Source organism: Salvelinus alpinus, chromosome 7 (assembly GCF_045679555.1).
Source record: "Salvelinus alpinus chromosome 7, SLU_Salpinus.1, whole genome shotgun sequence".
Classification (NCBI taxonomy): domain Eukaryota; kingdom Metazoa; phylum Chordata; class Actinopteri; order Salmoniformes; family Salmonidae; genus Salvelinus; species Salvelinus alpinus.
This window is the reverse complement of record NC_092092.1, coordinates 36,056,595-36,074,741: the sequence shown is the minus strand read 5'-3', so window position 1 is coordinate 36,074,741 and position 18,147 is coordinate 36,056,595. Positions and strand designations below refer to the sequence as shown.

At 43.3% G+C, this 18,147-nt stretch overlaps 1 protein-coding gene across 2 annotated transcripts; it reads right to left on the bottom strand.

The window, feature by feature from the left end:
- On the bottom strand, positions 1 to 14,791 carry LOC139580925 (poly [ADP-ribose] polymerase tankyrase-2-like). 2 transcript variants are annotated; one of them, XM_071410075.1, is made up of 26 exons: positions 14,149 to 14,791; positions 13,514 to 13,738; positions 13,146 to 13,241; positions 12,882 to 12,918; positions 12,700 to 12,775; positions 12,414 to 12,508; positions 12,231 to 12,297; positions 11,880 to 12,066; positions 11,552 to 11,673; positions 11,287 to 11,378; positions 11,004 to 11,082; positions 10,411 to 10,582; positions 10,198 to 10,277; positions 9,915 to 10,060; positions 9,583 to 9,748; positions 9,125 to 9,344; positions 5,691 to 5,800; positions 4,358 to 4,546; positions 3,284 to 3,628; positions 2,980 to 3,100; positions 2,636 to 2,733; positions 2,455 to 2,529; positions 2,132 to 2,237; positions 1,755 to 1,941; positions 1,376 to 1,532; positions 1 to 1,161 (listed from the first exon to the last, which is right to left on the bottom strand). In XM_071410075.1, exons 1-26 carry the CDS (start codon positions 14,432 to 14,434, stop codon positions 1,099 to 1,101), a joined length of 3,597 nt encoding a protein of 1,198 aa, XP_071266176.1. In that variant the 5' UTR covers positions 14,435 to 14,791; the 3' UTR covers positions 1 to 1,098. The 2 variants fall into 2 exon arrangements, with proteins under 2 accessions (XP_071266176.1, XP_071266177.1); XM_071410076.1 differs by lacking the exon at positions 4,358 to 4,546 and having other exon boundaries at positions 14,149 to 14,790.
- Positions 14,792 to 18,147: the final 3,356 nt, after the last annotated feature.

The window sequence follows — 18,147 nt, the reverse complement described above, 5'->3', positions numbered from 1 at the left end:
TTCACAAATAGCTCATTTATTTTGATGTGGCTGTTTGTGTGGGGATTATCCCCACCCAGATCCAGCCATGATACATCCAATTAGGACTAAGCAAACACTGTTCAAACATGACGTACAACTCTAACGAGAGTTAATCAGACAGGAATATCATGCAAAAAAGGAACAAAGTGCTGCGAGAACATCACGCAACCACAGCATATTAATGTAAATTAACTTCACATTATTTCAAATGACAGACACGGTTCTCACAGCGCATTCAAACACTGACAGAGGGAAATTGACAAACTACATGTTTTGTTTTCTCTGCGTAGTCTCGTCACCCTTGTGTGTTGTGTAAAACAAACAGCTTTCGAAGCAACACAGACTTCGTAGAGGGGCAATTTATGACAATTTAGGAGTCCTCAAATTTTAAGACTTTGCTGCGGCCACCATTACTGAATGAAAGGACACTGATCCTGATCTTTTAACTGTCACTATGTAGACCAAACAATACACCTTCTAACAGGATAATGATCTAAATTGTGTCCAGCTTCTGATTTACAATACTGGACAAATAAGCCATTAGGCAATAGTCACCAATGGAAGAAAACAGACTGAAACAGGGAGTGACCACCTAGGCTTGTCCAATAAACATTAATCTTCCATTCCACAACTTTTGAAACATTTTTGCTATGATGTGCCCTAAAGAAATATGACCCAGACATCCCCACAAGGCAGACTTTGAAAACACTGATTTTGACTGCTGGTTAATGGAATACATATTCCATAGGTCATTCATTTACAATAACATGGGCATAAAAATGTAAATAAATTAACACGCTAGTACTAAAAAAAATATATACAATGTCTCCAGAAAAGAACTACTATAACACAGAAGTTTTTTTTGAGTTACAGTTAGACTTTAACCAGTTGTAGGATGTCCTACACAGCGTATGTTAGAATTGCTACAGATGGAAGTGCTTCAAATGGAGAAGGAAAAAAAAGAATCTGTTTGTGCATGCATTTAGTAAAGCTGTTGCTGCACCGAACATAACAGAACCAGGCTGAGACGTTCTTCTGTACAATTAACTTGTTGTTCTTCCCTCCTCCGTTCCACTTCTATCCGTCCACAGAGGCGTCGGGCTTTAATATCTGATAGGTGATCAAATACTCTGGATAGGCCTAGAGTAAATGACACAGGTGTCAGATCAAGTCAATTGTAACAGCTTGCTAGTCCTAAGGGCATGCTACCATACAATTAACACATTAGATCCAAGAGGAGCAGTGCTGCAAATGGAATGTAAGTCTGATGACAAAGAATGACAATCCAGTGACTTCAGTAGTTAGCGTCAAAATGAAAGTCACACACTAATGCCAAAGCCACTAGTTACCGTACCTGCTCTCCTCTGTAGATGACATACTCTGCCAGTGACAGTCCGTTGACACTGGGCCTCCCTGTGACAGAGTGGTGTCCTGGAGGGGAGTGGGCCATCTTCATGGCACTGAACTGCAGGAAGGACTTGCCCAGAGTCACCCTGCAGAACAGCAGGTGCCTGAAGACGCATAGAACCCATCACAGACAATCAGACATCATGCCACCTCCATTCCAATCCAATCCACTTGAGCCATTCTTTCTTAACGTTGTGAAAGTCTCATTGGCGTGTTATCAGCGCCCAGCTATGGCTTGGTTAAGTTGTAGTGTGGTGACTTAGACCTCAGCTTTGATATGGCTTACTGTGGTAGAGAAACATCAAAGGACTGGATGGCTGGTTTACCTTTGGCACACGTAGCAGGACCTGTCTTTGTGCAGAGTGCAGCCTGTACCGCCTCCTATCCCGTAGACGTACTGGTTACTCTTAGACGAGTTCTCAGCAAAGTAGATGCCTGCTCCGAACATGCCGCCTATGTAAGCATGCCTCTCATCGAAACCCTTGTGGATGATGGCGTTCACAAACGGCGAACCTGTTGGGTCAAGAGCAGCATGAATGCTGGAATGAGCACTTGTGAATAGGATTTCTGAGTGTCGAAAACACTTGCAGACAAAAAAAGATCAACCTCGAACACAACATGACCCAAGTGGTTTCTGGAGTGTCATGGATGACGGGTTCTCATTGGAATGTGGGCTGTGCTATTCTGTATATTATTCTCTTACCGTGAAACAACATCCGTTCATTGGAGTGATTGTGATTCTCCTCGGAGACCTCCTTCCTTCGATGGGTGTACCTCTCCCAAAGCTTCTTGTTACACACTTTCTGGATCTGCAGATCAAGAGGGGAAAATAGTGAATTAACAATACTTCTCTCTCAAAGCAGGGATAAGAGAATACATTCCCATCACGGTTAATAAAGTTGTAATAACATGAACTGAATGTGCAGTTCAATAATGACTTCCATTAACTAGGCTTCCATGAACTAGATTAAACAGAATAAAACAGAGCTTGCTTTCCTAATGTGGATAGAAACCAGCCAACTGTACCTTAACAATGTTGTATCTGTTGAAAACCCCTCCAGCAAGGCCTCCATCTCGGTGCTCTCTGATCGTACTCTGCAACTGTTCAAAAGCAAGACTCAAAGTCGAGTCAACATTTTCTAATTGACAACAAGATATGATCAATAAGATGTAAGACTTTGATAGGGAGTCATCGTGTTGGTTGTACCTCCTCCTCCACCAACTGAAACTCCTTGTCGCCCGACGCCAGATCTATTAGTATGGTCCCACTGTTCGCCGTGTTCAACGTATGGTACGGTTTCAAACCTGCATCACAGGAACGTGAACTTCTTTTACTATTGCAGTAGTTCAAAACTTAATTCAGGATGTGAACTTCAATCGAAGCACACTGCCCTTTCATACATCAAGATCAAGTAAAAATCTAAATCTTTGATGGTTGCATTCACTAACAGCCCTTGAAAAACACTTTGTAAATGCTAAACACATTAACATACATTTGAAGTAAACCTGTGTTATGGACAACAGCATGGGTCCTGTAGTGTGTAAACGTACTTTGAGGTCCGCTAATGATTCTCTCTACTCCTTTGATAATCTTGTGTCTGTGTCCGTAGGCATTGATACCGATCTCTTTCAGCTCCTTGTGTCCCATCTCTACCAGGACATCCAGAGTGATCTTCAAAAAGGGAAAACGGTGAACTTTAAATAATGTCAGATCTCACCTTCAGCATCTTAAGTAATGCTTCATAGGCCTATTGTGGAACATCAGATGTTGAAGACATCCTTGAAGCTTTTTATATAAAATAAGTTTATCTAGGTTATCAGACATAAGCGAGCTGCGTTTTGGGGTTCACCTTACCTGCTCTCTTTCAAAGATCTCTAGTAGGTGTTCCAGTCCAAGGTTGTTGAGAAACTGTCCGATACTCAGATCCACACCAAGAACCTCCTTCTTGTCCGTGCCCACAGCCCCAGAGGGCCCCAGGAGAGCGGGTAGCTCAGGGAAGGCAGTGCAGGTGGAGGCAGTAGCCTGGTTGTCCAGACTGTTGCTGGAGGCCAAGGTGGACAGGGGTGTGGAGCTGGCTGAGAGGCTGGGGGGGACCACCACCCCTACAGGGGAAGACATACTGATTACCTGGGGTTTATAGCAACTGGGCAGGGCTGAAGGTGGCATGGCCGCTGTCAACAAGGCACGAACATCGTCCACCTGTAGAAAGAAAGAAAGAAAGAAAGAAAGAAAGAAAGAAAGAAAGAAAGAAAGAAAGAAAGAAATAAAGGAGAAAGAGGCATTGTCACTAATTTACCATGTCGAGGAGGAGAAATTAAGAATGACACAAAATATTGACGACTCAATCACAGTGCAACCATGCAGAGAAACACGATTAGACTGCATTAGCGATCGTTGCCAACACATCAATAACCCATAAGAGCATAGCAAGTATGAATAAGGCTACATGCTCCTATGTGAGCAAACCCTTGACATGCATACAGTACATTCAAGTCATTTAGCAATGTGTGATGAGAGAGAGAACTTTCCAGGCATTTCATTGCCAGAGACAGGTCCTCTCTTCTATTTAGAACGAGGTCATGTCACCCAGTGGTTGCTGGTGAAGGTCAGGCCATGTGAGAGTGTAGAAACAAGCATTGAGAGACATTGAATCTCCTCAACAACAGCGAAAACTCTGGAAAGAATTCCAAACAGACTATGTAGGTGATATTCAACATGCTGTTAACACGAATCACAAGCACAATATACGATGTCAGGGTGTTGTTGTGATTTGAGGGATTTCATGTATCCAAGAGCAGTAGACATGACAAACAGGTGAGTGTGGTGGCTGTGAGGATGACAGATTATGCTACCCCTTCCCACACACTCCTGTGTTGGGGAGAGGTTGTCATCTCAGAGACAGGATAGCGAGTGTGTGTGGACGGATACCGTGACGAGGTCCAGCGGTGATTGGCCTTCCTGGTTGCGGAGGGCAGGGTTGGCCCCGTGAGCCAATAGCAGGGCACACAGCTGGGTCCTCCCTTTCTGCGCTGCCTCGTGCAGTGGGGTGAACGCCCACTTATCTGTGGCGTTCACGCATGCGTCGTACTTGATGAGCAAAGCACCCACATCCACATGCTGCAAATGAGAACACATTGGACTCCACTTGGCTCTTGGTTGGTGTCTTGTAACTTTCTCTCGTTCTTTTGGTCAACTTGCATCTCAGACTCAGATATAGGACTTCTACAAGTTAATTCACCCTTTCTCTTCTACTCTCTAGGTTGACATGGTAACCCAACCAACACAGGTTTAAGAAACAAAGAAAACAAAAGGGGGAGAAACATCTATAGGGAGAGAAAGGGTAACGAATATTGGTTTAAAGAAAAATCGCAACACCCATTATTAAACAAACCAGATGGCACCATTTTCTTGTTTTTTTTATTTACGGAAAACCAGGGGCACACTCCAACACTCAGGCATAATTTACAAACGAAGCGTGTTTGTTTTGTGAGTCCGCCAGATCAGAGGCAGTAGGTGAATTGGACCATTTTCCTGTCACGCTAGCCATTCAAAATGTAACGAGTACTTTTGAGAGTCATGGAAAATCTATGGAGTAAAAAGTACATTATTTTCTCCAGGAATGTAGTGAAGTAAAAGTAGCATTTGTCAAAAATATCAAGAGTAAACCAAAGTACAGATACCCCAAAAAACGACTTAAGTAGTACATTAAAGTATTTACACCACTGCTTATTTGAGATGATCCAATCTGTGTGTGGAGTTAGAGCAAGCACCAGGCGATCGGGGAGGACTGTGGTGTGATGAGCTCCTCGCTTCTCAAGGGTCTGATCAAAGCAATATACTGGCCTTTGTTTCCAACAGTGTTTTGTGTCATAGAGACATGAGTGCTAATCATTTGGCCAGCATACATACTTCACCCCTCGCCTCATCACTGAAACCAATTCATGATTACTTTCTTTTTAAAAGGAGCTTGTTTTAAAGGCCGCAGAAGACGCCTTTTTTATTCAAAAGGTATGCTTAATCTCTGAAACCTATTCATGGTTACATTTTTAAAGAAGCCTTTGACAAGGAACTTGGCGAGTGTTTGGTATGCCAAGTACGAGGCACTGACTCTTTCATTTAAATAACAAGTCTCTAGACATCCTGTTTACTTTTGTGTCTCTGGAAAATCATACCGTACAGGTAGTAGAAAGACTCAATGGACACCTTTAGAGTGTGATGGTGCTGTGAGTGTGTACAGTAGCTTAGGGTAGCTGGGACTCACCCCGTAGGAGGCAGCGTTGTGCAGGGGGATGAGCCCTCCCTTGTCCTGGGAGTTGACCTCCGCTCCATGCTGAAGCAGGTACTCTGCTACCTCCAGGTTGTTGTAGCCAGCTGACACAATAGACACATAATTCGTTTAATCAGAAACGGCAATTATCTGAAAATGTTGTTTTCCTAAATCCATAGTCCCATCCTGATGGTCTGCCGGCTTTTCAGGCGTTAATGATAAATTAGTTGAATCCGTCAAATTCAGGAGAGAAGGCCAGACTTGAATGCAACGTTTTAACTAATTGCCTTGAACACAGCTCCCTAGTAACTGAACCAGCACCAGCTGCCAAACAGCCTCCATTCCCGTTTGCAACACTATGGCTATGGTCCAAACACTTAAGACACACCCTATCCCCTCAGCCCTCAAATTAAGTGGACACTTCTGATGACGTATCATGACGTCTGACTAGTATACACTTGCAGGGCAAGGGGCGAAGGAATTATTTTTAAATGGACCACCCTTGGCCGTTAATTCGCCACTCGTTCGTCCCGCGACGATTGTGATTTCAGCCACCAGTAGCTTGTGGGTGCTTTATATGCGCTACAGTCAATTATGAGTGCATGTCTACTTATATTAAATATATAATTATTAACATACGCCTACTGATAGCTAGCAAATTAATTTGCTAACTAACATTAGCCTGCCTAGCTGGAACCTCTGAAGAAGGAAAATGTTTATCTATAATTTCCAAAAAACATATTTACGAGACGTATTTGTGCCGTCATGTGCATTAGTAGCACAATTTCTAACTTACAGTTGAAGTCAGAAGTTTACATACATCTTAGCCAAATACATTTAAACTCAGTTTTTCACAATTCCTGACATTTAAATCCTAGTACAAATTCCCTGTCTTAGGTCAGTTAGGATCACCACTTTATTTTAAGAATGTGAAATGTCAGAATAATAGTAGAGAGAATGATTTATTTCAGCTTGTATTTCTTTCATCACATTCCCAGTGGCTCAGAAGTTTACATACACTCAATTAGTATTTGGTAGCATTGCCTTTAAATTGTTTAACTTGGGTCAAACGTTTCGGGTAGCCTTCCACAAGCTTCCCACAATAAGTTGGGTGAATTTTGGCCCATTCCTCCTGACAGAGCTGGTGTAACTGAGTCAGGTTTGTAGGCCTCCTTGCTCGCACACGCTTTTTCAGTTCTGCCCACAAATGTTCTATAGGATTGAGGTCAGGGCTTTGTGATGGCCACTCCAATATCTTGACTTTGTTGTCCTTAAGCCATTTTGGCACAATTTTGGAAGTATGCTTGGGGTCATTGTCCCCTTGGAAGACCCATTTGCGACCAAGCTGACTGATGTCTTGAGATGTTGCTTCAATATATCCACATAACTTTCCTGCCTCATGATGCCATCTATTTTGTGAAGTGCACCAGTCCCTCCTGCAGCAAAGCACCCCCACAACATGATGCTGCCACCCCAGTGCTTCACGGTTGGGATGGTGTTCTTCGGCTTGCAACCCTCCCTCTTTTTCCTCCAAATATAACGATGGTCATTGTGCCCAAACCAGAGGACATTTCTCCAAAAAGTACAATCTTTGTCCCCATGTGCAATTGCAAACCGTAGTCTGGCTTTTTTATGGCGGTTTTGGAGCAGTGGCTTTCAGGTTATGTCGATATAGGACTCGTTTTAATGTGGATTTAGATACTTTTGTACCTGTTTCCTCCAGCATCTTCACAAGGTCCTTTGCTGTTGTTCTGGGATTGATTTGAACTTTTCGCACCAAAGTACGTTCATCTCTAGGAGACAGAACGCGTCTCCTTCCTGAGCGGTATGACGTCTGCGTGGTCCCATGGTGTTTATACTTGCGTACTATTGTTTGTACAGATGAACGTGGTACCTTCAGGCGTTTGGAAATTGCTCCCAATGATGAACCAGACTTGTGGAGGTCTACAATTCTTTTCTGGGGTCTTGGCAGATTTCTTTTGATTTTCCCATGATGTCAAGCAAAGAGGCACTGAGTTTGAAGGTAGGCCTTGAAATACATCCACAGGTAAACCTCCAATTGATTCAAATGATGGCAATTAGCCTATCAGAAGCTTCTAAAGCCATGGAATTTTCCAAGCAGTTTAAATGCAGTCAACGTAGTGTATGTAAACTTCTGACCCACTGGAATTGTGTTACAGTGAATTATATGTGAAATAATCTGTCTGTAAACAATTGTTGGAAAATGACTTGTGTCATGCACAAAGTAGATGTCCTAACTGACTTGCCAAAACTATAATTTGTTAACAAGAAATGTGTGGAGTGGTTGAAAAACGAGTTTTAATGTTTCCAACATAAGTGTATGTAAACTTCCGACTTCAACTGTATTTGCATTAGTTTTTACTTACACTTGTATGTTGACTTCTCCATTGATGTTGTTTTTAAGTTTCCGCAGACTTTTCTTAGCGGATGTACAATCGTCGCAAATCGAGGGTGTGTCTTTTAAGGCTGCGGTTCAAACACTTAAAAGACACACCCTCGTCCTTGCCTTATGCCCTTGGGGGAATCCCCGTCGCCATCTTGGAGGGCGGTCCAAATGATTCGCCAAGCAAGGGAAGTTTGCAACGTAAGCCCCTCCGCCCTCGTTTTTAGTCGGCTTTGCGAGTGTACAATTATGTTCACTCCAAGGCCTGAAACTCCCCATAATTCAATTCAAGAAAAGTCAGCAAAAACTTAAAAACAACATCAATGGAGAAGTCAACATACAAGTGTAAGTAAAAACTAATGCAAATAAGTTAGAAATTGTGCTACTAATACACATGACGGCACAAACACGTCTCGTAAAAGGTTTTTGTTTGGTTATCTTTTGGAAATTGTAGAAATAAAACATTTCACTTCTTCAGAAGTTCCAGCTAGGCAGGCTAACGTTAGTTAGCTAATTAATTTGCTAGCTATCATACAGTAGGCGTATGTTAATAATTATATATTTAATATAAGTAGACATGCACTCATAATTGACTGTAGCGCATATAAAGCACCCACAAGCTACCGGTGGCTGAAAACACAATTATCTCGGGATGAACGAGTGACGATTTTCCTGCCTAGGGTGGTCCATTTAAAAATCATTCCTTCTTCCCTCTCCCCTTGCCCTGCAAGGAAAAACAGCAGCCCAACTCCCATGGCCTGATGAGGTCTACCTGGGACTCCAAGCCAAACCTTACCGAGTCCAACCCCCTGGATCCTTCATCTGCAGCCCTCGGCTTCACCCGGTCCATTCTCATTCCCCTCCCGAATCCTCATTCTCACATCCATTACATTTCTCATTAAATATTCTAAACCCTTAAACTTGTGAATGTTGGGTTGGAACAAGGGCTTGTACACCCTGAAGCTCTCAATGACTAGGGTTCAAGATCACTGTCCTTACAGAAAGCTCCAGTGCGCTGACTGACCTGCCAGGTGTAGCAGTGTAGAGTGCCGTCCCTGTGCGTCTCTACAGTTAACATTATCAGAGCTGCAGAGCTTCTCGACCCGGGCCAGACAGCCCTTCTTGGCTGCGTCCAGCAGGGCAGCGTCTCCTCTTAGCAGGTCCTGCATGTCAGTGTCCCCGTCCTTCACCAGGTCCAGTGGAGTGCTCCCATCTCGGTTCTTCTTGGTCGGGTCTGCACCGTGCTGGGAGGGGAGCGATAGGGGTGTGTGTATAGATAATCTGTGCTAGAACTGGAAGGCTCTATAGTATGTGTTCTACTGCACAGGATTAGGATGGATCTGGTCTCTCGAAATTCAAACGTAATTGTTTTCAGGGTAAGTGATGACTCTGAATCATACAAATCCAAGTGGCACTGTAGATGGTCCAACACAGTTGAAAATAGACTAGCACTAATCTGTAAGAGGGAAACGAACTCCTTACCTGCAGCAGCAGTTTGCAGATCTCGTATTTGCTCTTGGCGGCAGCCTCGTGCAGAGGGGTAAACTTCCACAGGTCAGCTATGTTGACCACAGCCCCGTGGATGACCAGCAATTCAGCCACCTCATAGTGACCGTAGGAGCAGGCGTTGTGTAGGGGGACCAGGCCACTGCAGGAGACAGAGCAAGAGAGAGAGAGAGAGACGGACACACATTACCCTTCTGAGCGACGAGTCTGACTCAGGCCCATTGGAGAATAGGTAGAGCCTTGCGTTTTTCCTGACCAAATGACCTGACCGGGAAAATCTCCTGGCCTAAGTCAGGACCTGTGCTCACCCTTTGTCTTTGGCATGGACGTCAGCCCCATGCAGTAGAAGGTACTCCACCACAGACACACGGTTATACCCCGCCGCAAAGTGGAGCGGGGTGGATTGACGGCCCTCTCCATCCCTACAGTTCACATTCTGCATGGTACACAGCTTCTGCAAACACAAAGACAGCAGACATGTTACCACGAAGACTACTGTTACCATTTGAAATAAATAACTTGTAATATGAGTGTTATAACAATAGGGCATTAGTTGGTCAGATTATGCCAAAATGTATTGGAGATAGTTACTTTAACAATCTCCAAATCTCCAGACTTGGACGCTTCTAGCAACTGCCAGTCAACATCAGAGTTTCCAATCAGAGTTCCCTCTGAAAGACATAAATAAGGCATTTACTGACACTTGAAACGGGACCAAATATTTCAACCCAGAATGATCATCACAAACCAGGTTCCTGTCTGTTTGTGTAACATGTAACATACTCCAAGATGTGTCCAGCCTACCTTGCAGTATCTCCTGCACACTCTCATTGCCCATTTGGGATGGAGAGAAACCTTGTAGAGACATGACGAGGGGGTCGCAGCCTGATTTCAGCAGCAGACGGCAGGTCTGGAGGTGGCCACAGTGAGCCGCAAGGTGCAGAGCTGTCTGGCCCAGGTTGTCCAGGGCATTGACCTATAGGGAGATAATAGTCATTCATTTATTTGATAGGGACAGATACAATCAAATATTGACACTTCGTATTATCAAGAATCACATGCATTGCACCGAGGGCTCTAAAGGAAAAGGCATAGCTTCTTTAGAAGATCAATGATCGTAGCATGAATGACTGAATTAATGATTGATCTCTTGCTTAATTTCAATCAATACAAAAATATATTCCTAGACTTTATTTTGTGCTCCTAACTTTAAAGTTGGGAGCACTAAGGATTTTTTTTTTTTTACATTTAGAGCCCTGATGCACCATTACCCTACACACACAGATTACACACACACACACACACACACACACGCTGAATCATAGGCCATTAAGCAAATACACACGTTGGCTTGACCTTTATGCTATTAACAACACTATGATAACACCTGAACTTACCTTTGCCTCATGTCTCACCAACACCTCGATTATGTCGTTGTGTGACTTTTCAGAAGCCAGGTGCAAGGGGGTCAGGAAGCTTAGACAAATTACATCACAAACAAGTTAAAGTGGCTGTCATTTTTTTCCTATGGGTTGCACAATGGAAAAACCATCAGCCTTTAGTTCAGAGTCTTATCAGAGCGTTCAGACTCATTTATATCTGTCATATCAACAATGGTAAGAGTAAAGTGACTGGTAATTGCTTGTGGGATAAGGGTTACTGACTCTTTGCACCACTCACTCTTTAGTCTTCTCATTTACGTTGGCCCCTTTCCTCAGCAGGAACTCGCACACTTGTTTTCTCTTGGGATAGGGAGATGTCGCTGCACAGTGCTGTTAACAACATATCTTAGATCTTAAAACACTGCTTAGGACGAAAGGCAAGCACAGAGCGACCCAGAAACGTAAAAAAATATACGGGATACTAGCACTGCAATTCATTGACGGTATAATCTGCAGGAACACTATCTGTAGTACATTGGCGACTCGGTAGTGAGGTGTCTTACCAGTGCGGTTTCATGGGTAAGGGGATGCTTGAAGGTCATGGTCTCCGGTGACAGGTGCTTCTTTAGGCGGGGCAGGTCAGCTTCACGTGCTGCCTGGAGCAAGGCGTGACCTCTGAACTCATCTGTCACAGACACAAGAGGTCAGCTGAGAGAGGGGTTCAACTATTGCATAGGGAGAACAGGACTCATTATCAAGGTGCTGCCCCTTGCCTAAAATCATTTGTTTCATTCAGTTTTATTCGAGTATTGTAGGCGACCTCTAAGCAAAAAAACAAGGTTCATAAAGAATAGGAACAATGAAAAAGAGGGAAAAATATACATGGCTTACAGGCCAGGCGTTCTTTGAGCTGCGAAGTGGGAGACAGGTCAATGGCGCTCTGGTTGTGGCAGTTTAGGAAAGTGGGGTCGGCTCCGTAGCTGACCAGCAGGGAGCACACGTCCACCCTATTCTTAGAGGCGGCTTCGTGCAGGGGGGTGAACTGCCACAGGTCCATGGCATTCACACAGGCGCCCTGCTGCATTACCAAGGGAGGAGCGATGGAGAGACAGGGGTCAAACAAGACTTGTATAATGAGCATTTGAATGTTCAATGGGCCTCTGGGTTAAGAAATGTACAATTTATATACAGTGACACAAAAATGCATGAGCTACATACAGGAAGAATGTGTTGCAGACCAACCTTTACTAAAATTTCAGTGACTTCGTAATGTCCATAGGAACAGGCGTTATGAAGAGGCACCAGATCACTGAAACGTCAGAGAGAGTCATCCATCAGAGAAATTGGAAAGACATACAACGCCTTCCCTGCAGCATGCGATACAGATTCAACGAGGATGACGAAAGGACAGAGACCAAGTCGTACCCTTTGTCTTTAGCATGGACGTCAGCCCCATGCTTTAACAGCAGCTGCACTGTCTTCACACGGTTGTAGCCAGCAGCCAGATGCAGAGGGGAGGACTGAAAGATACACCACAAAGGACCATTTTAAATGGATTTGTTTGTTTGTCCAGACTGACACACTCTTTGTTAGTAACATGTTTTGGGCACGACTATCTGTCTTTTACCTAATTTTAGTGCATTTGGAATTTTAGAGAGGTGATGAAAAATGTGGTCTGTTCATGAATAGTTTAGGAGAGCATGTGAATTACCTTTCGACCGTCACTGGCATGACAGTTCACATTCAATGGTGTTAGCAGGGCCATCAACTTGTCTTCAATCCCACTCCTATGAAAGCATCACATGTATTAGAAGATTTAGAGCACAATAATGGTCACAGTTGATTACAAGGCTTCTGAATGGTGGTCATTTAAAAATCTGAGATATACTCCACCTTGCACTTTCTAGCAGGTCATCTTTTCTATATTCACCTGTGATTAGGAAAGTGTGGAAACATATTAGCCCACGTATTTCCAAGATAACTTTTGTTCTTCACTGTTTTGAGTCATTCAACTACGTGTTCTGTCACTCTTGGTTCCCAGAGGAACCGTTTTATTCTGTTCCCGTGCCCAAAATAGATGCAATGATTGCAAACTAACTCAATCGTGCAAGTTGGTGCTTCTAAAGTGCTTGTGAGGAACATGTTCCTCCCACTCACCGGTCAGCACTGCTTTAGTGGACGCTTCAGCCAGGTCCAGAGCTGTCCTCCCATCTGTGTTACGAATCGTTGGCTCTGCTCCGTGTTGCAGGAGCACTACAACACCAAATTCACCCATATCAGCATTTACAATATATCAACAGATAGCTTATGTTCTACACCAACAATATGGAGAGGGCACACCAAAGTCGCCATACTTGGCATTTACAAAAGTGATCCTTTAAAGCACATTACAGACGTATCTATGACTGATTCTTCTGGAGATGTGACCATGATACTTGAAGCCATAAGAGAACAGTCACTGTGCTTAAACAATGCATATTTTCCCAAGGGGACAGCCTCACAGGGAGGCCAGAATCCAACTGTACCTATGCAGACGTCGCTCTTCCCCTTTATGGCGGCCTCGTGGAGGGGTGTGAAACTCCAGTTGTCCCTGGAGTTGGCATCAGCCCCATGGTGCAGGAGCAGGTTGACCACCTCAGAATGGCCGAAGGAGCAGGCGTTGTGGAGAGATACGAGGCCTCCCTCATCCCGGGCATGGACGTTGGCTCCATTTTGTAGTAGGTAGTCCACCACATCCCTGCGGCCAAATCCTGAATAAGAGAGATGGTATGGATTTATAGGTGCACCTGGGCCACAGAGAGGCATGAACAGACCTACTTAGTGATTATGCTTTGATTCATTTTCGTAATTGGAAAATGACTGTTACTGCTTATTAATAAATGCATTGATACATCAAATAGCAGGTGTAATATAACATAAGATAATACAATAGTTAATCCTCAAAATAAGTCATTTATGAATCAACTTGATATTAGGGAATGTATTGTGGATGCACATTGTACAGACAGACGCCTTTGTGTCTGGATTATTCTGTTACAATAAACTATTAACTGCACAGCGTGTCTTGTTACATTGTCTGCTATATTTGTTACATTTGCAGTGTGAAACATTGTAGCGAGATGTTTCCTGCGCCTAGCAACATTGTATCAACTGTTCTTACCAGCGGCGAAATGCAGCGGGGTGGATTTTCTGCCGGCGGTGTCTCTACTGTTTACATTCTCCGGTGTGACAAGCCTCCTCACGCGCTCCACATCTCCGTTTCTGCAGGCCTCGAAGATCTCCCTGTTAGGCTCGCCGGACCCGGGTGTATCTACTCCCAGGGAGACATCACCCAAGCCCAATACCCTTGAACACTGTCGGGTGGACATAAGTGGTGTGGTATTTTCGTAAATGTAGAGCTTGGAATTTGTGTTTGCAGACCACCAAAACCGTGCCACCGAGGCCATGAAAAAGGAAGAGCTTCTGCGAATTTATCGCATATCGTTACAAAACATGAAAATCGCGATGAATTCCGTGACATCGACAATAAATATGACTGTCAGAGTCAAATCCTTCCTGGCAACGAGAACATCAGTGCGCTGTCAAATAAGCATCCCATACCAAGTCCACATTAAAATCAGCCTGTAGGCTGCGGCTTGGAGCTTCTATCATGTTGCAGATACGTCATCGACCAAAATATCGATTCATACCGAACCCCATTATAATTGCACAAGGCAATACATTAATTATGTAATATTGAAAGCCTCACAAAGGGTGGTTGTACGCCCCAAATAACAGAACTGCTATTCTGCTTGCAGCACTAACGATGACGTCACTGTCCTATGGTAATGAGGAAACCTTCAAAATTAAATCCTGCGTTTCAAAACATTGCAAGGTGGATAACTAATTCAAAATATATTACATTTTAATCGATGACGATATGTATTGTGCTTATAAGCAAATCCAAGGAATTTATGGAGAATTAAAAATCAAATCAAAAGTTGTTAACATTATTTTAAGACCATGTTGAAAACTATAATGTTCACAGTGGTAGGTTGACAATAGTGGGCTTAAATTGAAGGGTCAGTAGGGTCTGTAGAATCTATATATGGTGTAATTTTACGGGGCACTAAATAATACGGAGTGTTGCAGTTCTAATTACGTTGGTAACCAGTTTATAATAGTAATAAGGCACCTCAGGGGTTTGCGGTATATGGACAATATACCATGGCTAAAGGCTGTATCCAGGCACTCCGCATTGCGTTGTGCGAAGAACAGCACTTAGACGTGGTATATTGGCCATATACCGCAGCCCCTCATGCATTATTGCTTAATTATACCATGGGATTTTTTAATACTTGTTTCTGATTGGCTTGAAGGGCATTCTAGAGCGTGCATTATTTCCCTATAATGCACTGTATTTGCACGGCACAATTCAATGGACATTCATTCTTACATGTTCTATGTTTGAGCTGCTTTTGAAAGCAAAAGTTGAATTGAAAACAGTATTGGCATTGTTGAATTCGATTTTCATAATGGCAAGCTAGGACTGATGGTTTTGTTAGCTGTTTGTTTGGTTACCATGGCAACTACTGTAGCTATCTCGTAAACTTGCTAGCTACTTCAGTGGATGTTGAACACATTTCTACATAAGGGATAATCAACGAGGCGCTATGAGTTCTATGGAAAATAATGAACGACGTGGAAGGTGTTGTTCCCCCACTCTAGTGGAGCGTACTGTAACTGACCTTCCAAGGAGTTGCATTATTTTCCAGAGAACACTGAGTTGATTATCCCTTTTATACCACGGCAATAATTTAACACATTTGCCGGTAGAAATGTGTACAATGGGTGGGTCTAATCCTGAATGCTAATTGGTTAAAATCTAATTCCAGCCGGTGCCTATTCCACAAGTTAAGCACCGGCTAAATCTATGACGTTAAAATGCCTATTTACTTTGTTCCATCTGACCGCTATGGGGGAAAATACAAACTTTGTTATGCACATGCGCTGTATTAGCCTTAACCTGTACATTTCCACTGTCTGTTTCTCTCAAGTAAGAAGAAGACAGTGTTTTTCCTCTTTTGTTTCTGAGTAACTTAGTCACACGGTCAAAAGACAAAGGGTCATCTGAGAGTGACCAGTTTTTGGTCCATACTGTTCTTCTCGTATCTTTCAAGGACACAGCCGTGTAGAGATATGAAGAGAACAGAGGCTAGCTTGAGCAGCAGCGATAATTCTATTAGCAGAAAGGAGTAACAAAACTGGCGTTATCACTTGTTTGTACGCTATCTTCCCACCATGATCTCACACACCTGCTAATCTGCCACGTAGACAAAGGTTATAAAAGCTGAGACCCAACTCTTGTTCGTTGGACTATTAACGCTGCACTGTTGAGTGGATTGTTAACTGCTCAAAATTGATAATAAAAAGTTGTTGTATTGAAGAATCTGCAGAATCTCTTCCTTTTGATTAGAATTTCCACGACACTGCGCAATCCACTGTCTCATCAGCCCAGCCAGGCAATTTATAAACTTGATCTCCGCTATAAAAAAACATCTATACATTATCTCACAAACATTTAGTTTTCAACAGCGGAGATTTGTACAAACCTTGTGATCTATCTCTCCGACATTTGCAACATTGTTTCAATATTCGAATTCGATCTCCAGCTATCCCATACTGTAGTAATGAGCTTGTTGGGAGTCTGGATGATTGAGACAGACAGGCAGGCAGGCAGGCAGGCAGGCTGTCACGTTCTGACCATAGTTCATTTGTAATTTCTTTGTTTTAGTGTGGTCAGGGCGTGAGTTGGGTGGGTATTATCTATGTTTTCTGTTTCTATGTGGTGTTTCTCGTTTGGCCTGATATGGTTCTCAATCAGAGGCAGGTGTTAGTCATTGTCCCTGATTGGGAACCATATTTAGGTAGCCTGTGTTCTATTGTGTTTTGTGGGTGGTTGTTTTCAGTCTTTGTGTGTCTGCACCAGATAGAACTGTTTCGGTTTTCACTTTTGTTGTTTTGTATATTCAGGGCTCAAGTTTTTGATTATTATTAAATTAAGATGAACACTAACCACGCTGTGCTTTGGTCCTCTCCTTCCACCGACGAAAGCCGTTACACAGGCAGCTTTTCCCAGCCAGTCGAAATCATGAATCAGCATGATTTTTAAGGATATATACAAATAACTTTTAATAGAAAACAGGTAAAACGAAACAAAGTACTGTCACGCCTGCCCCCGCTCCCAGCACCAGGCTTCCCAGCATTATGCACTCCTTCCACCATCAGTACGCACACCTGCCTCAATCACCTGTTTATTACCTCCCCTTCTCTGTTCCCCGCTGCTGCATCAATGTCCGTATGTCTTTGTATACCCGTGTGCTGACGCTGTTCCTGCCGTGTTACCTGTCTGTTCCTCATTAAAAGTTAAACTCCCCTCTCCAGCGTCGGTCCTTTCAAGTGCAGCTAGTTTACTGTCTTTCCAGCTTCAGCTTAATGAGATTGAGTTAGTTGTGTTGTTGGCTAGCTCCGCTGAACAACATTATCCTGACGAGAGAGCACATTTTCTATGCCAGACGAAATCGTGCATCATTAGCTCATTGTTATGGGATGTATCCAAATAAATGTCACAAAAAAACAGCGTAAACAAATGCATATGCAGCTACTTCGCTGTTATTCTGGCTTCACTGTTTGACATGACTGTAAAATAGCTGTAGCTGGCTGGCTAGCTAGCAAGCAAGGGATAAGAATGTTGCCAGCCAGTATGGCAATGGAACATTTAGAAAAAACAACTGTGTCGCGTCCATAGATACAGAACAAAAAGACTGAATGACTGGATCTCGTTTCTGGCAACCGAACCGATAGAACAAATGACGAGCCGGCTTGGGTAGCAACCCTAGATTTGTGTCGGGAATATATCTTGTGGAAGGATGAAATAGTATGAATAAATGAATCAAAAGAAAGTTTTTAATGAAAATATGTTTATCATTATTTTAATATGTTGGTAACCTGTTGTACAAAGTGATAATTCCATCGAAGCTGGTGTTTGGAGGATATACTGGAACGGTTTGCAGGCCTTCGACTTGATCTCGGGCCAAACAACACCATGCCAATATATCCTCCAAACACCGGCTTCTTGGACATTATCACTTAAGTGTTGAAGGACTTTTACTAGACCCAT

Excerpts from the sequence above, each read along its gene's own strand:
- LOC139580925 (XM_071410075.1), bottom strand. The coding sequence starts at position 14,434 with ATGGCCTCGGTGGCACGGTTTTGGTGGTCTGCAAACACAAATTCCAAG. Across the intron at positions 4,547-5,690 it reads ACAACGCTGCCTCCTACGGG|CATGTGGATGTGGGTGCTTT; the intron begins GTGAGTCCCAGC and ends TCTCATTTGCAG. Across the intron at positions 3,101-3,283 it reads AGATCTTTGAAAGAGAGCAG|ATCACTCTGGATGTCCTGGT; the intron begins GTAAGGTGAACC and ends CCCTTTTTGAAG.